Source organism: Melozone crissalis, unplaced genomic scaffold, assembly GCF_028551555.1.
Source record: "Melozone crissalis strain CALT ecotype California unplaced genomic scaffold, PUWL_Pcris_2 ptg000007l_1, whole genome shotgun sequence".
Lineage (NCBI taxonomy): Eukaryota > Metazoa > Chordata > Aves > Passeriformes > Passerellidae > Melozone > Melozone crissalis.
In genome coordinates this window covers 13,407,611-13,425,922 of record NW_026535785.1, presented here as the reverse complement: position 1 = coordinate 13,425,922, position 18,312 = coordinate 13,407,611, and the positions used below count along the sequence as shown (strand labels likewise).

Sequence of the window (18,312 nt, the reverse complement as noted above, 5' to 3'; positions counted from 1 at the left end):
GTTGGAAACACAGAAGAGTAACTAAATTCAGACCAGGCAGCCTATTTAGTTGCTAAGGAGAAAAAGCAAAACTCCTGTTCATTCCCAGACTTTACTGTGCTTATGTCTATGGAATAATTCTGGGCTCCATCCCACAGTCTGTGTGGACTTTCTGTAAGGTCAAACCCTAAAATTACTTCAGAACATTTGCATGCATTTTTAGGTGTCAGTCAGCAAATTTCATTGGAACAATGGAAAAGAAAATGCTCCCTTGGGTAAGAAAGACATAAAAATGTGATTCTGCAGCTCCTTCAAACTGTTGCTTCACTAAAATATTGACTACAAATATGATTGAGTTTGATTTGGAGGAGTATTTATTTCAATTAGCTGTGGCAGTAACTCCACTATTTTCCACATTTCTCTTCTTTGGTGGCAAAATTTTTTCCACTTTATGCGGTTAAAAAAAGGGAGGGTTAGGCTTACAAAATCTTACCAAATATATCTGAGCCTCAAATGTAGCCTTCCAGCTCTTTCATTCAGTTGCATTATACTAAGGGAATATATTTTTATCTCTTACTAGCAGTTCTCTAAAAAGGCTGATTTGGCAGTATGCAGATTAAAGAGAAAAAAATAAATATATTCCAGGTAGTATGGAATTGTGTGCAGCAAAACTAAGTGTGAATGAAATTCCTTTTCAATTCCTTCAGCTGTACCCTCACCAGCACAGCTCTACTGATGGCATTGCTTTAATTTCCCATGGATATTTTCTGTCCTTTAGAAGTTCCTCTGATTCCTTATTTTTTTGTGGTATGGATATATCTGGTGTGAAAATCTGGTTAGGCAAGGCAGGTGAGAACTCTCTCTGCCCCATGCTATTCTAGCTCAAATTTCAATTTTTAACAGTAATTTGAATTCCTCTTCCTGTGTACCTCCCCCTGTACCTTTCTTGGAGTTCACCCATACTTTTGAATAAAAGATTAAGTCTTTAAGTTCAGCTGCTCTGGTGAGGTCTGTTAGCACTTGCTCCTAAAACACATTTTACAGTTGCCATAAAGAATCCTCCACAGAGCTCCAGCAATGCCTGAAAGGTCTCTCACTCTGTTAGTCAGTAAAGTGCTGCCAGCAGCTCCTGGTGTGTGCTCCATGTGCTGTTCTTACATAACCAACTGGAGCTTTTTAATCAATCAGGATCTGAAAAAAACCAAATTCTTTAGTGCAAAGGAGGAATGATTGAGAGTACAAATAATAGCAAAGACTACATTTAAAAACAGATTTTAAAACTTGCACTTCGACCTTACACAGAGTAGAAAAGTTGGACATTAAAATAAATGCACTTTAAAATGCACTTCAGTTATATTATTACATCCTTTCAATAGCCTTACATAAACCTCCTTCCTAATTATGTTATTTTAAAGATATTTGAGGTATTTGTGATGCAGGCCAAGATGGTAGGAAGCATATGGGTTGGAGGAAATATTATTGAGGAAAATACTCTAATGAACAGAGAAGTTATGAAGTCCACCTGTGCACAGACCATGCATCCATATAATCTCTCACCTCAGAATTCACAAAATGCATGTTTTATCATAACAAGCATTTCAAAACCTTGACAGTAAATTCTTCATATTGCACCAAGCTTGTATAGTTCTTATTGGATATCTCATATTAACTGATGTATAGAAACAGACCCTGAGTCACTTCAAAGCATATTTTCACAGCATCTTTAAGAAATATTGTTTTGTTGGATTTAGAGCCAGATTATGTAATTGTTAAGAGAGGCTCTTAAGTTTTCACACAGTATAGAGAAAGAATTTGAAAAGAAAATGGGAAAACTTTTTCTTTTTGATTTATAGATATAGCAGTTGAGACTGGAGAGAAGTAGTTCCTAAAGAACATCACAGCATCAAACAATCTGTGAGAATGAAATAGAAGCAGTATGAGAAAGGGAAAGTCTGATGACAGACTGAGAATCTTGTTTTATAAAATAGCTGCAGAGGGCTTGAGAGCTTTAAAGAGTGCCAGTGAGGGGGCAGAAGAGAAGTGTGTGCACATCTTAGGAGAAAATTACTGAGCTTTAATCTCAGACATATTAACCTCAAGTCTTCACTGTGAGGTAGCTTGATCTTGGTTTTTGGAAATACTGAGCTCTCTTTTCTGTTTGTGTAAACAGAAGAACTAATGCAGAGCTGGGGGGAGAGGAAAATGTATATGAGTTTTACAGGCATGAAATATAGATATCTGTGAATTGCAATCCTTTTTAAAGAACTAGGTCTTGAGAAGATCATTTTTGCAAAATCTTCAGTATGGTGTTCCAAGGAGCTCAGGAAGAGCATGGCTATGCTGTCAGTCTCTGGAGCACATGAAATGAATACCACTAGTTACATGCTTAACTGGGACCTAAACAAGTGCCCAGCTGTTCTACCAATGAAAATTCTGTGGGCTCCAGCTGTTGTGTCGGCCCAGCTTGAGAGAGAGGAAGCAGGGGACCCTGCAGGACACAGATTTATGAACTGGGGAGCACAGATGCCCTGCACCATCTGCTAGAGTGATCCCTGTCACCCATCTCCTTCAGCCAGGCTTGTGCTGCACCCAGACCAAAGCAGGACCACCTGAGCTGTGTGAAATGGGGTTGTAGCCAAACAGCCTTCACAGGATTTCACAGGCAGGGAACATTGAATGCAAACACTAAGAGAGTATTATATGGCATTTATATAACATCTGCAAGATGATTGCTGCAGTTATAGGCTACCCACATTTTAAGGAGGATGAGACTTTATTTAAAAACTGAGAAAGAGAAGCTCAAAGTTAAGCCATGGCTCAATCATGGAACACTGGTTGTGGTCACTGAGGAATGATATTTATTATAGGAGGCAACTCTTCAGTCTGTTGGGTACAAAAGCAGCCAGTCTCTGGAAGCCAAGCGTACAAGTAAAATTTGCAAGGTGCAAATATTAACCAAGTAATCAGCTACTGAACAGCACACCCGTAGAGGTGGCAGGTGCTCTCTTGCAGTCACTCATAACCAAGGCTGAATGCCTTTGAGATACTGTGGAAGTCAAAAACCATGGACTTGATGCAGAAGTTGCTGGTGAGAGTTAGAGGAGGTCAGACCCTGTGGCAATTGTCCCTTTTAATCTTATATTCCCCAAGCTGGAGGCATATCTTAATACTTACTGCTACACTGCTTCAGGTGTCAAGAAATGTTCAGCTAGCCTAGAAAAACATTCTGAAAGGTTGTTGCTCAAATGTGATCTATTTGTATTTAAGCAAAATACAATTTGGGGGATCCAGTACTATCTTGACATCATAATCAGGATGTGACCCTGTAGTATTGCTTAGTACACACAGTAAAACACAGCCCTGGGTTTAAGAGTTGCTCAGGAGAAACTGAAAGGAATTTAAAATTAATTATAATAATTGAGATTTTTTTATATAGCTCCAGAATTAATTAAGAAACTATTGTTAATGACAACAGATACCAGTCATCTCTGAAGGAAGTAGAAAACGGTAGTCTGCAGAATAAACATGACACCATTTGTAGATTCTTTTTAATCAAAATACTCAAACTGAGAAAATTACTCAATAAACATGATGAGCAAATATTTAACCTTTAGGTTTAGTCTGTGTTTGTATTCCAAACAAATATAGTTAGAGATGCTTAAATATTTGTAAGTGTTGAACATATGTTTACAGAGTAATTATATTTAACATTGGGAAATTCACAAAACACTTTCCACATGTGCTATGTGCCCTTTTATATTAATGTTTTCTAAATGTCATGTTGAATAGTACATTAAATTCCAGCTTCTTTGTAAGGTGCCTGAGGTGGTTGCTTTAGAAGATATTTTTCTCAGCTGTAATAACTTCTTGCATTTAAATATATTGGTGGTATTTCCATATTACTGTGTATTTTCCAGTGAACCAACAGATGAAGGTTTTAATAAACCCCATGATTAAGCAAGGTTTTAACTGCAGCTATCCTTTTGCATTTCAAATTGTCAGTTTGCTGCTACTGTGATTTCCCCTCTGTACAGGATTACCTTTGTTCAGCAGGAGTCATGCAAGGCAGTGATTAACAAGAGATTGGCTAACCTAGTTCACTGTGTTATGCAATTTTGATATTGCACCTCATTTACCAACGGGGGGAACAATTAAAAAGGAAAGTTTCTAAACCCTACATTTTTGTCTGAACTCTCCATAGGGCCTCAGTGCTTGGAGCCCTTTCACCTGGGCACTTCAAACCCACCGGGGGCGTTCCTGTGCCAGCTGCCCCAGGTGAGCCTGCCTTGGCAGGGGCTGGGACTGGGTGATCTCCAGAGCTCCTTCCAGCCCGAACCAGGATGCTGCGCCCTTCGACCCGGAGCGCGGATGCAGGAGAGCAGATGTGTGTAAAAACCGACAAAAAGGGGGATTTCACCTCGTAGCCGTCCCACTTAAAAAACGATTTGTCACACGCTCCCTCTCCAGTGTCGGAGCCCTTGGCACTCCTCAGAGCACTCAGCCCACAGCCATTGCCAGTGCCAGCCTGACACCTGCCGGCGGCCCAGCGGCCTCGGCGGGACTGAAGGGAACCTGCTCGGCTCGCTGTTTGCAAGGACACCGGACCCGAGAGGCCCCGAGAGCGGCAGTAGGAGCGGCGGGAGCGCCTCGGGAGCGGCGGGGCCGATTCGGGAGCGAGGGGAACGATTCGGGGCCGGGGGCAGCACGGCCGCCGCCACCAGGGGGCGCAGCGGGCGGGGCGGGAGCGGCCGGTCCCTGCCGGCGCCCGTAGCGGGCGGGGCCGCGGCGCGTGAGGGGCCGGGCTGCCATGGCGGCGGGGCTGGCGTGAGGGGCGCAGGCAGGGTGAGAGTGGCGAGCAGCCATGGCGGCGGGCAGCGCTATCCAGATCCCCAGCCGGCTGCCGCTGCTGCTCACGCACGAGAGCGTGCTGCTGCCCGGCTCCACCATGCGCACCAGCGTGGACTCGCCGCGCAACATGCAGCTGGTGCGCAGCCGGCTGCTGAAGGGCACCTCGCTGCGGAGCACCATCATCGGCGTCATCCCCAACACCAGCGACCCCACGTCCGACTGCGACGACCTGCCCAACCTGCACAGGTGCGCCTCGGCCCGGCTCTCCTGCCGCCCTCGCGGCCTGCGGGACCCCCGGAGCCCGGCCCGGCCTCCCCGGCCGGGCTCGCCGTGGGGGTCCCCCCGTGGGTTCGCCCCGCTCCGCCGGCCCCGGGAGATGCCTCTGCCCTCCCCGAAACCCGGTCACACAACCGACCCAGCGGGCGAGGTGCCGGGGACGGGCTGGCCGGAGGGGAACTTTGAAAAGAGGCTGAGGTGGCCGAGCAAAATAAGACGAAAGAACGCAGCTCTAGGGCTGTCGCAGCTGTTAACCATAGGATTTTTCACCGAATAGGTAACATGGCTAATGGCTTAGTTCACATAAAATAAAAACAATTGTATTTCTGTCTGGTGAAACTAACATGATGTAACTCTTACTCTTCGAACTTTATCATATCAGTGGACTTAGGCAGATGTTGCAAGAAAATAACTTCTGTTGTAAATCTACTTCAGTAGGTCCAGTGATCTAAAATATTGATTCAGTTCAAGGCTGGGAAGAACTGTCATTTACAGACACTCCCATTTCCCAGTGTATATTGCTTCAGCAGAAGTGCCAGTGTGCCTGTCCACAGCCAGATCCATTATGAAAAACTTACATATGTTTCTAAATTGTGTAACTGAGATTACAGTACCTTATTTCGTTTTAAACTCATTTGTGTTCAGCTTTTAGGGTTTGGTTTTGTAGTCTGTGTTACAAAGGAAATTGGATAATTTGATTTAATTTCACAATAGGAACTATGACCCATCAGGGTCTTGCAAACTACAGCTTTGTTGCTTCTGATAGGGAGCACACAAAATGTTCTGTGTAAGGTGGCAGATAATACAAGATCTGATCTGTTTTTAGGATTGGCACTGCTGCCCTGGCAGTTCAGGTGGTTGGTAGCAACTGGCCCAAGCCCCATTACACGTTGCTGGTGACAGGCCTGTGCCGGTTCCAGGTCCTGCAGCTGCTGAAGGAGAAGCCCTATCCCGTTGCTGAGGTGCAGCAGTTGGATCGACTGGAGCAGTTCACTAATGGCCATAAATCTGAGGAGGAGCTTGGAGAGCTGTCAGAGCAATTCTACAAGTATGCAGTACAGGTAATTTGTTTTATTCTTGTGTGCCACATAACCTGTGGGTGTACTTGGGCTCTTTATTTGTTTCCTATCAGCTCTTCCGTTTTTCCAGTTCCTATATTTTTCAGCAACTAGTAGAGTTTCAGTATTTCTGCTTCAAAATAAATGCTGCTGTTACAGCTTGAAGTTTCTGTGCCAAGTTCCAGGGTGCCTACCCAGCTCATTGCAGCTGAATCTTGTGCAACTGTTTGTGTTGGTGCTATGATAAGTTGGTGTTTCATATATAGCAATACTATAAATACATTTTAGTAAAAGATTTGATCAATTTTTACAGAGAAATAAGAAAATATATATGATAGAAGTATAGTGAATCAGAATTTAAAGGATGTATTGAAAAAGAGTTATGGGGAAGTTTTTAATCTGGGTATGTGGGGGAAATAGGAGATCTATATATTGAAAAAAATGCTGCAAACAACAATGATACTTTTGAACTTCTGAAACAAGCAGAAAGCTCAAAGTCTTGGCGCTCTATGCTGAGTTAGTGCCTCATCTGTGAACCTTTGGTGAACCTCTTTCAGTAGCTTTTTGGCAAACTACCTGGACATGCTTCACACTGAAAGACACAGTCATATTTAGGTCAGAGAGGCACTGAGATCATTGCAGAAGGAGCCCAGCAGCCATCAGTGTTGTTCCTTGTGTGTTGTAGCTGGTTGAGATGCTGGACATGTCCGTGCCTGCAGTGGCAAAGCTCCGGCGCCTCCTGGACAATCTGCCCAGGGAAGCTCTGCCAGATATCCTGACCTCCATCATCCGAACCACCAACCAGGAGAAGCTGCAGGTATTGTCTTCTTCTTCAGCACTTTCACTGCTAGTTAGGTGTGCTGCCTTTTAGGGTCACTCACTTTTAGGTAATTTTGGAATTGCTTACACTTGTGACTGTACAGTGATAACATTATGCCAGCAGGGATTTGTGTTACAGCTGAGCATGAGTGCTTGCAAAATGGTTTGATGGTGTTGTTAAAGTGTTTATATGCATGTGGGAGAGCTCTCTTAAGGTAAATAGATCTAGTTGGGAAATCTTGGAAATGGTTCACTTTATTAAACTTAATTAAGTAAAGCATGAAGTTCTTATAGTAAAGATGATAAATCTTTCTTCAGGTTGTGTTGAAACTTTGCTTATTTATCTCATCTGACTGATCAGTATACATACCTTAATACTAATAACTTCAGAATTAAAATACTTTTAGTATTAGATTTAAATATTTTAAAAAACATCATGAAGTCTGGGTTTCTTTAAACACTGAGACAGTGGTTAAATTTCTATCATATATCAAAATAAATCTGTGCAAAAATTATCTTTATGGCTTGGTGCTTATTCATCTGATTTCTGTATTTGCTTGCTGTATTTTGGAAGTTGTTCCCTTTCTTCTATAACTGCTTATGCTGCACCTGGAATTGAAAGTGTGTTAGGTTCTTTCAAAGCACCACAAGTAGAAATTAATGCAGTATAATGTGAAGGGAAGGTGTGTACTATAGCTGAATATCCTGCTGGAGGAAGGTATGTTAGGTATTTGTGTGTCACTTTTTCGTTATTAGAAGTTCCAAAGAAAAGAGCAGCTGGTGGAAGCTGTGGAAATACAGAGGAGCAGAATTCTACCCATTTCCACACATTAACTTCATTTAATATGAAAATGAAATTGTGTACAAAATATTAAAAAGACAAAATAAACAAAAAAATCTCTGAATGAAAACCTTAAGGCACAAGGTGATTTTTTTTTCCCCTGGGTTACCCAAGGAGATGATGCTGTAACTTTTTCAACAGGGCCATCTCTTTGCTGAGGGCCAGTAATTGAAAAATAGAACATTGATAGATGTTTGCCACAGAAAATGCAAGTGAAATATTAAGATGTTTTAAAACTAGACAGGGTAAGAGAATTTTCTCTAGTTTGAAGTGCTTTGTAGTTCAGGCATCCATACCCTTGAGGGCTAGATTTTGTGTGCTGTATTCTCCTTGCTTTTCTTGCTACCCGTTTTCCTCCATCCATCTTTTCTGTACCTCTGGCCAAAAGACAGTAGCAGTACCTCCCTTTCCCCAGAGTGAGGATCCATCACTGTGAACTTGTTGGCTGCTTACAACTCCCTGCTCTCAGATTTTAGATGCTGTTAGGCTGGAAGAGCGGTTCAAGATGACCATACCATTGCTTGTTAGACAGATTGAAGGCCTGAAGCTGCTTCAGAAAACAAGAAAGTCCAAGCAGGATGATGATAAAAGGGTATGGAGCTTTAAATTTGGAATACTTAAACATTCTAAATAAGTACTAAGATGCACTTTTAAACAGGCTAATGAATGCATGATTTTAATCTGTGTATTTTTCATGTGTAGCCACAGCTGGCAACTTTGGCTCTGTAGATACACAAAATACAGAATATTTGTTTAAAACTGCCTAGGCTTTATTTTAATGTTTTTTAAATTTAATTTTGATTTTAATCTGAGCACTTTGTGACATTAAATGAATGCTCAGATTCCTCAGTTCATGTGCATGGTATGCACCCAGTGAGTTCTGGCCTGTGCAGTGAAAGGTGTATTGTTTACTGAGGGCATTGCAGATGAGTGGCAGCTTTTGAACTACAGATAAAGAATGGGTGTTGTAAAATGGAGCAAGAGAGATTTACCCATTTTTCTGCTTAATATGATGGGCTGCAGTGCTTGAAATATCAAAATAGCTCCTTTCAGTTTTGTTCTTGTTTTGTGCTGTTTGAGAGTTTAGGCTCTACAATAAATTTACTTAGAAAATTTATAAAGAACTGCAACTTTTTAAAGTAGCATCAATAACACTTTTTGAAGTTAATTTCTGAAGTTAAAACTTTCTGGATTTCTGAATTCTTCTGTGCACCTTACCTGTTTTTGCCATGATTTTCATTCAGAGCCAAAGTTCACAGCTTATTTAAAACCCAAGACTGGTGCAATTCTGTGGCTCTGTTTCCATTGCACAGGTTGTAGCTATTCGTCCTAATAGAAGAATCAGTCATGGAAGCATTACAGAAGATGAGGAGGAAGAAGAAGATCATGATGATGTTGTCATGCTAGAAAAAAAGATTAGAACATCCAGTATGTCAGAACAAGCTCTTAAAGTTTGTCTTAAAGAAATCAAAAGGTAGGAGGCTTTTAAATGGTGGTTTCTTTTAAAATTTAAACAAATCTTGCAGACCTTTTCCTGTTTGATATATGTTTGTGTTGGTTGTGTTCTTGAAGTGATTTTAAACCTCAGGCAGCAATCGCTGCCTTGCAGTGCAGTAGAGGCTTCCTTTGCATTTAATTTTTGGTTGGCCTTTTGAATTCTGTACTTACATTTCCAGATTAAAGAAGATGCCTCAGTCAATGCCAGAATATGCTTTGACAAGAAATTACTTGGAACTGATGGTAGAATTGCCATGGAACAAGAGTACAAAAGGTAAACCCTTCTCTTAGTGGTGATTCTTGTGCACAAAAGTTTAGGGCAAGTAAATATCACGTAAACACTGTGAATTAGTTCTGTCTTGTGAAAACATTGTTGGTAAGTTACTGTAAGCCAGGTAAACCATTAGACTTCAGTGAGAGCTGTACACTGAGTAGCCTGTGTAGTTCAGTTGTATATCTAAGAATGTTGATTTAAACAGTGTTAAGAATAGTTTCATTAAAAAATAAAGGTGTTACTAATTACAATTTGTGCCAGTATGTATCAAAGAAATGAGCATCTAATTATTTTTTATATGTCAGACAAAAAGCCCCTTTGGGAATTTCTGTAACATTGGTCTTTCTGAAGAAGATTCTGGTTTATCTTAAGCAAGTGTGGTAAGAAACCAAAGGATAAAAAAGCACAACTGTAGTTAATTTTAATAATTACAGCTTGGGGAGTAGTAAAAAACAGTGTCTGCTTCATACCATAATTTTTGGAGTTGTGAGTAGAGGGTGATACTGTTAATGCAGATACAGTGTGCAAAAATGGAGAGTGAGGGAAGAGTAGGAGGCCAAACATGACCAACAGACATCTGACCAGCACAAGTAGGTTAAATGGGCAAAATTACTTTGCACAAGGTGGACTTAGCACACCTACATGTCTATCTCTACCCTTCTGGTGGTACTTGTAGTGATGAATTGTTGCTGGTTTGAAATAGAGCCCTGGCTGTTTACAAATCTTGTAAATATTTTCTTTAATCATGAAATTGTAAAAAGATCTGCCTACATTTACTTTGCAGTATTATTCAAAGAATCCCCAAACAAGTAATATGTTTGTTGACAGCCATGTCCTAGCAGAATGTTTTTTTGGTGGAAGTTGCTCTTTGATCTTTTAAAATTATGCTGTGTCATGTGAAGTTTGGTGTTTTTAGTTTAAGCAAAGTTTGTGAATGTGACCCATGTGATTGCTACTTTGAACTCTGTAGCAACAGTGAATAAAAACACACATGAATACAGAAATAGAAAATCATGATAATGACATCCAAGGCTAAAATAATTATCACTACTGTGTCATTTTCAGTACTATAATCTGTCTAGCTAAAAAGGAGATTAAAGAAGACTTTAGTACCTTGTTTTAGAGAAGCACTGTGTGTGCTGTGTGTGAGCTGGGGGGTTGCCCTGCTGAGGGGATCTGTTCCTCTGTGGGATCACTTGTCCCCATTTCCAAGGCAGATGTGCTGATCCCTGTGCTGTGTCCATCCAGACCGCCTGGAGATCCGCGCCGCTCGCATCGTCCTGGACAATGACCATTACGCCATGGAGAAACTGAAGAAGAGAGTGTTGGAGTACTTGGCTGTGAGACAGCTTAAAAACAACCTCAAGGGACCCATTCTTTGTTTTGTGGGGCCCCCAGGAGTTGGTAAAACCAGTGTTGGAAGATCCATTGCAAAGACTCTGGGTCGAGAATTCCACAGGATTGCTTTAGGAGGAGTCTGTGATCAGTCTGATATTCGAGGCCACAGGTAATTACTTCTTCTTTTCCTAATTGCAGTTTTTTCTTTGCAGAATGTATTGATTGTTTTCATTGTTCAGCCAATACAGAGGAATTTTGCTTCTATGAAACAATGGTAGGTATTTATTGATTTTCCTTGGTATTCAGTGGTGTTATTTAGGAGAGAATGGATGTTTAGTGCTGTTGTACAGCCTTTATTCTTTCCTCCTGCTGCTGCCTTCTATTTTCTTAGGGAATGGATTTCATCTCCAGTTATTTTAGCATTTTGAAGTAAAATTCTGTAGGAAGTTTAATGCCAACTCTTGATTTTTTTGCTTTTTAAGAGAGATGTAAAGATTTAATTATCCAGTGTTACCTGTGGTAGCAATACATTCCTTCATAACCATGTTTGCTGCTAAAAGACAAGGGGAAACTTGGAGTGATACATGCAAGTTGCTAGAGGATAGCAATGGACTTGTTTGTGCACTGTTTTCCTATACCAAAAGTATATTTATGCAAGAACACCTAAGCTGGCAGGTTTCAAAGGAGGCTTTTTGGATGACATTCCTTTGGACTGTTTTTGATGTTGGTCTCTTTATGTGTCTACTGCTTAGTCTTTTAAGTTTGTATTAGTCCATTCCTCCATCCTTGCACCTGGAGGCAGATGAATGGGTAGTAGAGACAGGTAACTGCCAAACATCACTGCAGCATTTTTGTTTCCATTACACATATTTTATGCTTATTGCATTCAGTGTAGAAAATCTGGAATAATGAATTTTAGTCAGTTTTTCTTTTTTAAGACATGTTATTGAATAAAATTTCTCCTTACAGCAGTAGGTGATTACTGTGAATTAAAAGCTATCAGTTATTTTTTTGATGCCATCTAACAGTTAATTTTGCCCAGTGGCTATGCAGCTACTCTCAGTAGGGTACACCTAAAATAGAATGTCCTAAAAACAACTTAAAATGGGACTCAACAACATGTGCTATTCGAAGAGAAGCCACTAGAGGCTGTGGAATACTCAGCATTATGGAAAGTAACTTTTCCAGAGCAGAGCAGGACTCAATCCTTTGTGACAGGGAAACCACATCTTTAGCTTGAAGTCAAATTTCCTATCTTGTGCTTAGACCTCATAAAGAGTAAAGACAGGGAGAGTCATATGAGAGAGCCTGTAAAAAGCTTTTTAATTCTGGTGTTTGTGGCTGTCACACATTTTTGAGGGCATGATTAAGTTATTAATTCATGTTAGAGGCTATCTTATAAATTTCATATGAAAAAGTGTATGAAATCAGCCAATGGGAAATATTTGCTAAGAGATTTTATTTTTCACCAGCAAAGGAAAATGTAATCTAGAATTAGCAAGAATACTGTGTGGTTACTGTTCAACAAGCAAGTGTATAGTTTAAAGATGAACTTTAGAGCAGTTGATACCAGGAGTCCTTTGTAGCCAACTGCTTTTTCCAGTTTTTTTGTAGCTAAAATCAAACCCATCTGTTGCATACTGGATTTTAAATTCTGCTTTGGTTAGTTTTCCTCTTTCTCAGAATAAGATTTAATCAGATTAGAACTACAGCTTTTCTGTAGAGCTCTGTAGTGTCCTTTTGTGTGGATAAATCCTTCAAGTTACTCCCAGTAGGTGAATCCACATTGGCAGTCTGGTGGCAGTCACAGGGAGGTGGTCTGGAAGTGCAGCAGACACAGACTGTTGCTGTCTGAGTTTCACTGTTGAGCAGGCTGATTTTCTAATATTACACCTTAAAGACTTAGATTTTTTTTCTCCTAAAAGCTCTTTATTAGGCTTTGGGGCTTAAGTTAAGGATTCCATTAACATTGCAGGAGAACAGTACTGTATGTGCCTACTGATGTACTGAACATGTAGAAAAATGTACCAAATGTACTAGAACATTCAGAAGGAACTGTTTCAGCTTGACTTGCAAGCAAACAGTGCCTGAAATAGCTTTCACTTGTTCACTTTGGGGAAAGGTGCAGACTGAGAGATTGAGCAGACCAGGCTGTGGGAGAGCAGCAGGCTGGGCTGTGCTGTCTCAGTAACTGTGCTGTCCCACCTGGTGTATAAATGTGGCAATTGGAGCTGCCCAGGTTTGGCCATTTCACTGGGGATCCTGTGGGATCCAGCTTGGGAATCCTTCAGTGATTGAGTGAAGAGTGGGCAGGCATTGCTCTGCATTCCCAAAATGAAATCATCCTCTTGGTACCAAACCAGAACTCCTTGATCAGACATCTTTCAGCTGTTGTCTGCATTTACCCCTCATCTATATCATGTGTTAAAGTATGTTGGTTTGCATTTGTCATTTACTTGTATTTAAAAAAAAAAAAAGAAAAAAGAAAAAAAAAACCACAAACCACTCTCCTCTGAAGAATGACATAGGACTTTCTTCCAAGAAGCTCATTGCTTTTAAAATCTCCTGGGTATTGATATTTTGTATCACACAGGAAATGTATGATCTTCTCTGTTGTGTGTTTTTTCTATTTCTGAAAAGGAAAGATGTAATTGTGCCATTTCTTTATAGTGGTGCTGGTGAGGTAAGTGTGAAGTTTCTCACCTTCATGTGAAGCACCCCTTCCAGTTTTACCACTGCTTTGCAGTTTCAGAAGCTTGGACAGTTCACTTTTGCCTTTGCTGAAGCCTTGTTCAGGTGCAGCTGTTTGAGCAGAGGTGGATTCCTCACCAGGACAGCTGTGCTGGCAGAACTTCCCTCACAGCCCTTCTTGCACCAGAGAGAAACAAACTTCAAACAGCTTCACCCAGGAGAGGAATGGGCTTTGTTAGACAAGTACAAAGCAGAGACAGATTTGTAAAACCCTTGAGTGGATGCAATCTCTGGCCTTGCACAAAAAAAACCAAAAAGGCTGTGACCTTGTGCAAGGACTTTCAGAAACAGTGGTGTTACCTTTGTTATCCTTTTCTAGCCCTGCAGTTAAAAATTATTTAAAACTACTTGTCTTGAGATCACTATGAAGAAAGTGAGTCTTGTTTCTTTCTTTCTATAAATCTACCACTGCTTTAAGGGTTCTATGTCCTAGGCTTTCCCAGTTTACTTTGGGAGAACCAAGAAGGTTGGATTTCCCACCTGTTTTTTTTACATTTTCTAGGATACACAGTGCCTGATGACATACTATACCACTCTAGTGTTTTGTTTAAAGGCACTTTTTCACTGTATATTAAAAGATACTAAGTTGCAGACCTCTGCCTGGAGCTCTCAAGGGGTTGGGTTTTTTAAGTGTTGCTACACAAGTGAGGTAAGTAGGAAACCTGCTTTGTGCTTCCTGTTTTGAGTGGGGAAAGCTGACTGTCATCTGGGTTTAATGCAGGGAAAGAAACTGCATCAAAAAATGAGCAAAGCAATGTAGGATATTGTTTAACCTCCTTTCAACCCCAGCAAAAATAATGAAATCAGCATCACATTCAGTGATAGTGTTCTTAAACATTAGCATTTAGTTTCACATCTTAAAAGGCAAAAATTAACAGCCAGACAGATAAATTACCATATCTGCTTGTAATTGTAATATATTCTGGCTGGTTTTATATGTAAATACCTGCAGGGCCTGCCTTGCCAAAGATTCTTTTGTTGAGATGTGTTCCCCTAATAACTTTGGAGATCTCAAGCATTTGATTATTAGTATAATAAAATAGCTATTGGTCCATGTCTAGTAAATGAAGAGGTACTACAGATTTAGACTATTGCATCTGTTTGCCTTCATTTAGTTTATAAACCAGCCTCTTTCATAAAACTCAATGGAACATGGATAGCTCAAGTCTTTGTGGGATTCAAAGGACCAAGTAAAACTGTGTATCTAAAAACACAAGCATGCATTAAAAAAGTGTAATGTTTTAAAGCAGGCACTTGAGAATAATTTAGCAAGCAAGAACAAAGAATGTTTGATGTTTACCTAATTATGTTACCCTATTACTACCATAAACAAAGTACTGAAACAGTTGGGCTGCATTGTCTCTGAAGCATATAAAATTATTCTCAAGTGCAGTGGGTACCTTGTGGTAAAAACAACCCAGAGGAGAACAAAACTACCATCACCAAACAAAACCCAAAACCACAAAAGGAAAAGAACCCAAACCCATAACTGAAAAAAACCCAAATCCCCCCAAAACCAAAGGAATGCCCAAGCTGCTACAGTGACACATTTATTTACACTGGTAAGTGATTCTCTCCTGTGACCTGCAGCTGTGACTGAGTCTCCTCATTCTCTGAATGCACTCTGTGGGATGCTCTCCCTGTCCTGGCAGGGCTGTGGGTGTGCAGATGGAGGAGGAGGAGGAGGAGGCTGGCTGTGTGAGAGCTCCCCATGCAGAGTGCTGATCTGTAATGAACGTTCCACAGCTCAGCCTCCTGAGAGAATCCCCTCCCTTCTGCACACTGAGACTGCACAAAAGCACTGAGGGGAGCAACTCTTGCCTGCTGGCTGCTTCAGTCTTTAGCAGCTGCCTCAGGAAGGGGTTACAGGCAAACTGAATTTCTCCTGCATTGCTGGCTGTTTAGAAGATCTTAAAACCTTTTATTTTTTGTCAGATCTAGAATGAAATTAAAATTAAATTTTATTTACTGCAATTTGTTTCCTCAGTGGTTAAATGTTACATGGAACCGACACCATTGCTGTGTGGTTTGGGTTCTGTTTTTGTTGGGTTTTAGGGTTTCTTACATATTTAAAGTCATCTCTAGTATTTTTTGAAATTAGTCCTGTGGTATATTTGGTTTAATGTTAGTAAATGTCATCCTGTTTATTTTGGACAGTAGTGAACCAGATCGTATGGCAGAGCAGGCCTGTTCTGCTTGTGTGCTTCGGGAGGGTCATGAGCCAGATCTGTAATTCAGCACTTAGTGTATCTCTTTCTTCTCAGAATTACATGCTCTTAATTATAGTGCTTTGAGTAGTTATGGCACAGGCAGAAATGAGTGTATAAATGCAGCAAACAGGGGTTTTATGCATCTGTAAAATGTAGTTGTGCTCTGTGTGTGTTATGGAAAAAAAATGTTACTGATTTGCTAACTAAATTCAAACTCATCATTTTTTGTTCCATTGCAGTGTTCAGCTTTTCATTTCATATTGAAATGACAGTAAATACTGCTCTTTTTGGTGGGTGTTTATTAAACCATGCTGTCAAGGGGACATTGACAATTCAGCATAATTGGAATTTTGCTCTCTTTTGTAACATGCTGTGTGAACTCTGTTGTGATAACAAAATCCCAGCATTGTAATTATGAAAATGTTTTTATTAATGAGGTTCCCAAATCTGCTTCTGCTTGTTCTTACAGTAAAATGATACTGGTCCTGGAACATGTTAAGATGTCCACAAGCTATAAAGATTGGATACACTTTAATGTAAATTATTATCTTTGCAAACCAGCTCGTTCACCATGGAACTCAAATTTTCATCTGCTGTTACAATTGCTTGTATAGCTCTGTTGTATATTCCATATTTTTATCAAGTATTCCACAAATTTTTGCAGAAAAAGCAAGAATTGTTGAAGTGCTCCTTGTTCTTCTGTTTTGCCTGGAGTTTTATTTGTGGTATCTCTGATGTTGCTGCTCCTGTTCCCTGTGTCACCCCTGTTCCCCATCCCCTTTCCTTTCCAGGCGCACCTACGTGGGCAGCATGCCTGGCAGGATCATCAATGGGCTGAAGACTGTGGGGGTGAACAATCCTGTCTTCCTCTTGGATGAGGTGGATAAGTTGGCAAAGAGCTTGCAGGGGGATCCTGCAGCAGCCTTGCTTGAGGTAAGAGGTGTTAAACTGCAAGCATTGTTTAAGTTGATTTTAAAAGAATTAAACTGGACTCAGAAGATTCACTGGACAAAAGAAGGTCTGAGGGTGCCAGCTCTGTTATTCCAGTATCAGCTGCTGAGTTCTGACATGGGGGGTTCCTGTCAGTTCCTTGGGCACAATGCAGATGCTGTTACACAGTGGCTAATTAACAGAAATCTCAGTGAGCTGTACTGGAACACAAGGATAGATTTTGGGGTGGTTTCTGTATTTAAATAGTGTTCAAGCCCTGAACATCACTTATTTGGGGGACTTCAAGACATTGATTTTTAATAATCTATATTGTTAGCTAAGAAAGACCTGTAGAGGACCTAGACTAGACTTCTTCAAGTTTTCCCTTTCTTTATTGGAACAACTTTAATATATTTTTGAAGCTCTTGATGGTACCAGCTTATATTGGAGCTAAGCAGTTTACCCAGTGCATAATATGGACTAGATGCATGTTCTTTTAGGAGCATTTCTTTAATTAGTGTTGTAATTAACTTTCTGAACTTGGATTTTTCATGTAAGTCACAGATTCCCACTCCTTGACTGATTATGGTGTGATGAGTGTTTGGCTGATTATGGTGTGATGAGTGATGGCTTTCTGTGAGAGTCAGGTTTTCCATGAGTGCATTTTTTCTGAACTTCTGGCACTCAGATATGACTTCCTCTAATTTTGAAGCAGATATTACAGTTATTTTATTACAAAGGTCTTAGAGTTGTCAAAGTTGACTGCCTAAAGACAGAACATTCCAGAGATTCAATTGATGACTTTAATGAATGAGATGCTGTTGGAATGTTTTGTAAATCTCATCAAGTGTTGAGATATTATTAATTAGGTTAGTTGGGCTTTCAGGAGGCCAAAACTGGAGTGATCATGAGGAAGATAAATTGAGACCTGTGCCTTGCAAGCTTCATGCATCAGGTAGCAGACAGCAATAAGTTGTCAGAACCTTCATCCCAATTTCCATTTTCTGGAGTGTGATGTGATATCCCATTGCAATTTCTTTTTCCACTGATTGGTGCACATTCAGTGCTTTTATTCTGGCAGCTTGCAGGAGAGAGGAAGGAGCATGTCCTCAGGTGTGGGGAAGAGACAAAGCATTGCCCTTCCCTGGGCAGAAGAAGGCTGTGTCCATCTTCCTGTGCCAGCAGGGATGGCAGAGGAGAGAATGAGGGAGGTGCTGGCACTGAGGGGCTGGGCCAGGCTGAATTGTTCAGGCTGCCAGGGCACAGTGCACTGATGCACAGTGATGGTTTTAGTATTGTGCATGCTTAGAGATTCCTTGTAGTGCTGTAGTTTTACACCCTGCCTTCTCTTTTGTGTTCTCTGTGCCCCAGGGGCTGCCATGTTCCCTCTGTTGCAGCTGCACTGCTTCTGGCATGGCTCTGTACCTGTTTCAGTCTAAAGGAGAGGCATTAGTAAAGAATACCCACGTTATTTGAGCTAGCCTGGCTTGC

The 18,312-nt window shown here is 40.8% G+C and overlaps 1 protein-coding gene across 1 annotated transcript in view; it reads left to right on the top strand.

The window, feature by feature from the left end:
- Nucleotides 1–4,783: 4,783 nt before the first annotated feature.
- LONP2 (lon peptidase 2, peroxisomal) overlaps nt 4,784–18,312 on the top strand; it is a 37,185-nt gene continuing 23,656 nt past the window's right edge. Inside the window, exons 1-8 of the mRNA XM_054296240.1 lie at nt 4,784–5,073; nt 5,930–6,164; nt 6,847–6,978; nt 8,291–8,413; nt 9,135–9,295; nt 9,498–9,592; nt 10,841–11,099; nt 16,683–16,824. Coding sequence (XP_054152215.1) covers nt 4,841–5,073; nt 5,930–6,164; nt 6,847–6,978; nt 8,291–8,413; nt 9,135–9,295; nt 9,498–9,592; nt 10,841–11,099; nt 16,683–16,824 — 1,380 coding nt within the window. The 5' untranslated portion in view covers nt 4,784–4,840. The remainder of the gene's footprint in view (nt 5,074–5,929; nt 6,165–6,846; nt 6,979–8,290; nt 8,414–9,134; nt 9,296–9,497; nt 9,593–10,840; nt 11,100–16,682; nt 16,825–18,312) is intronic.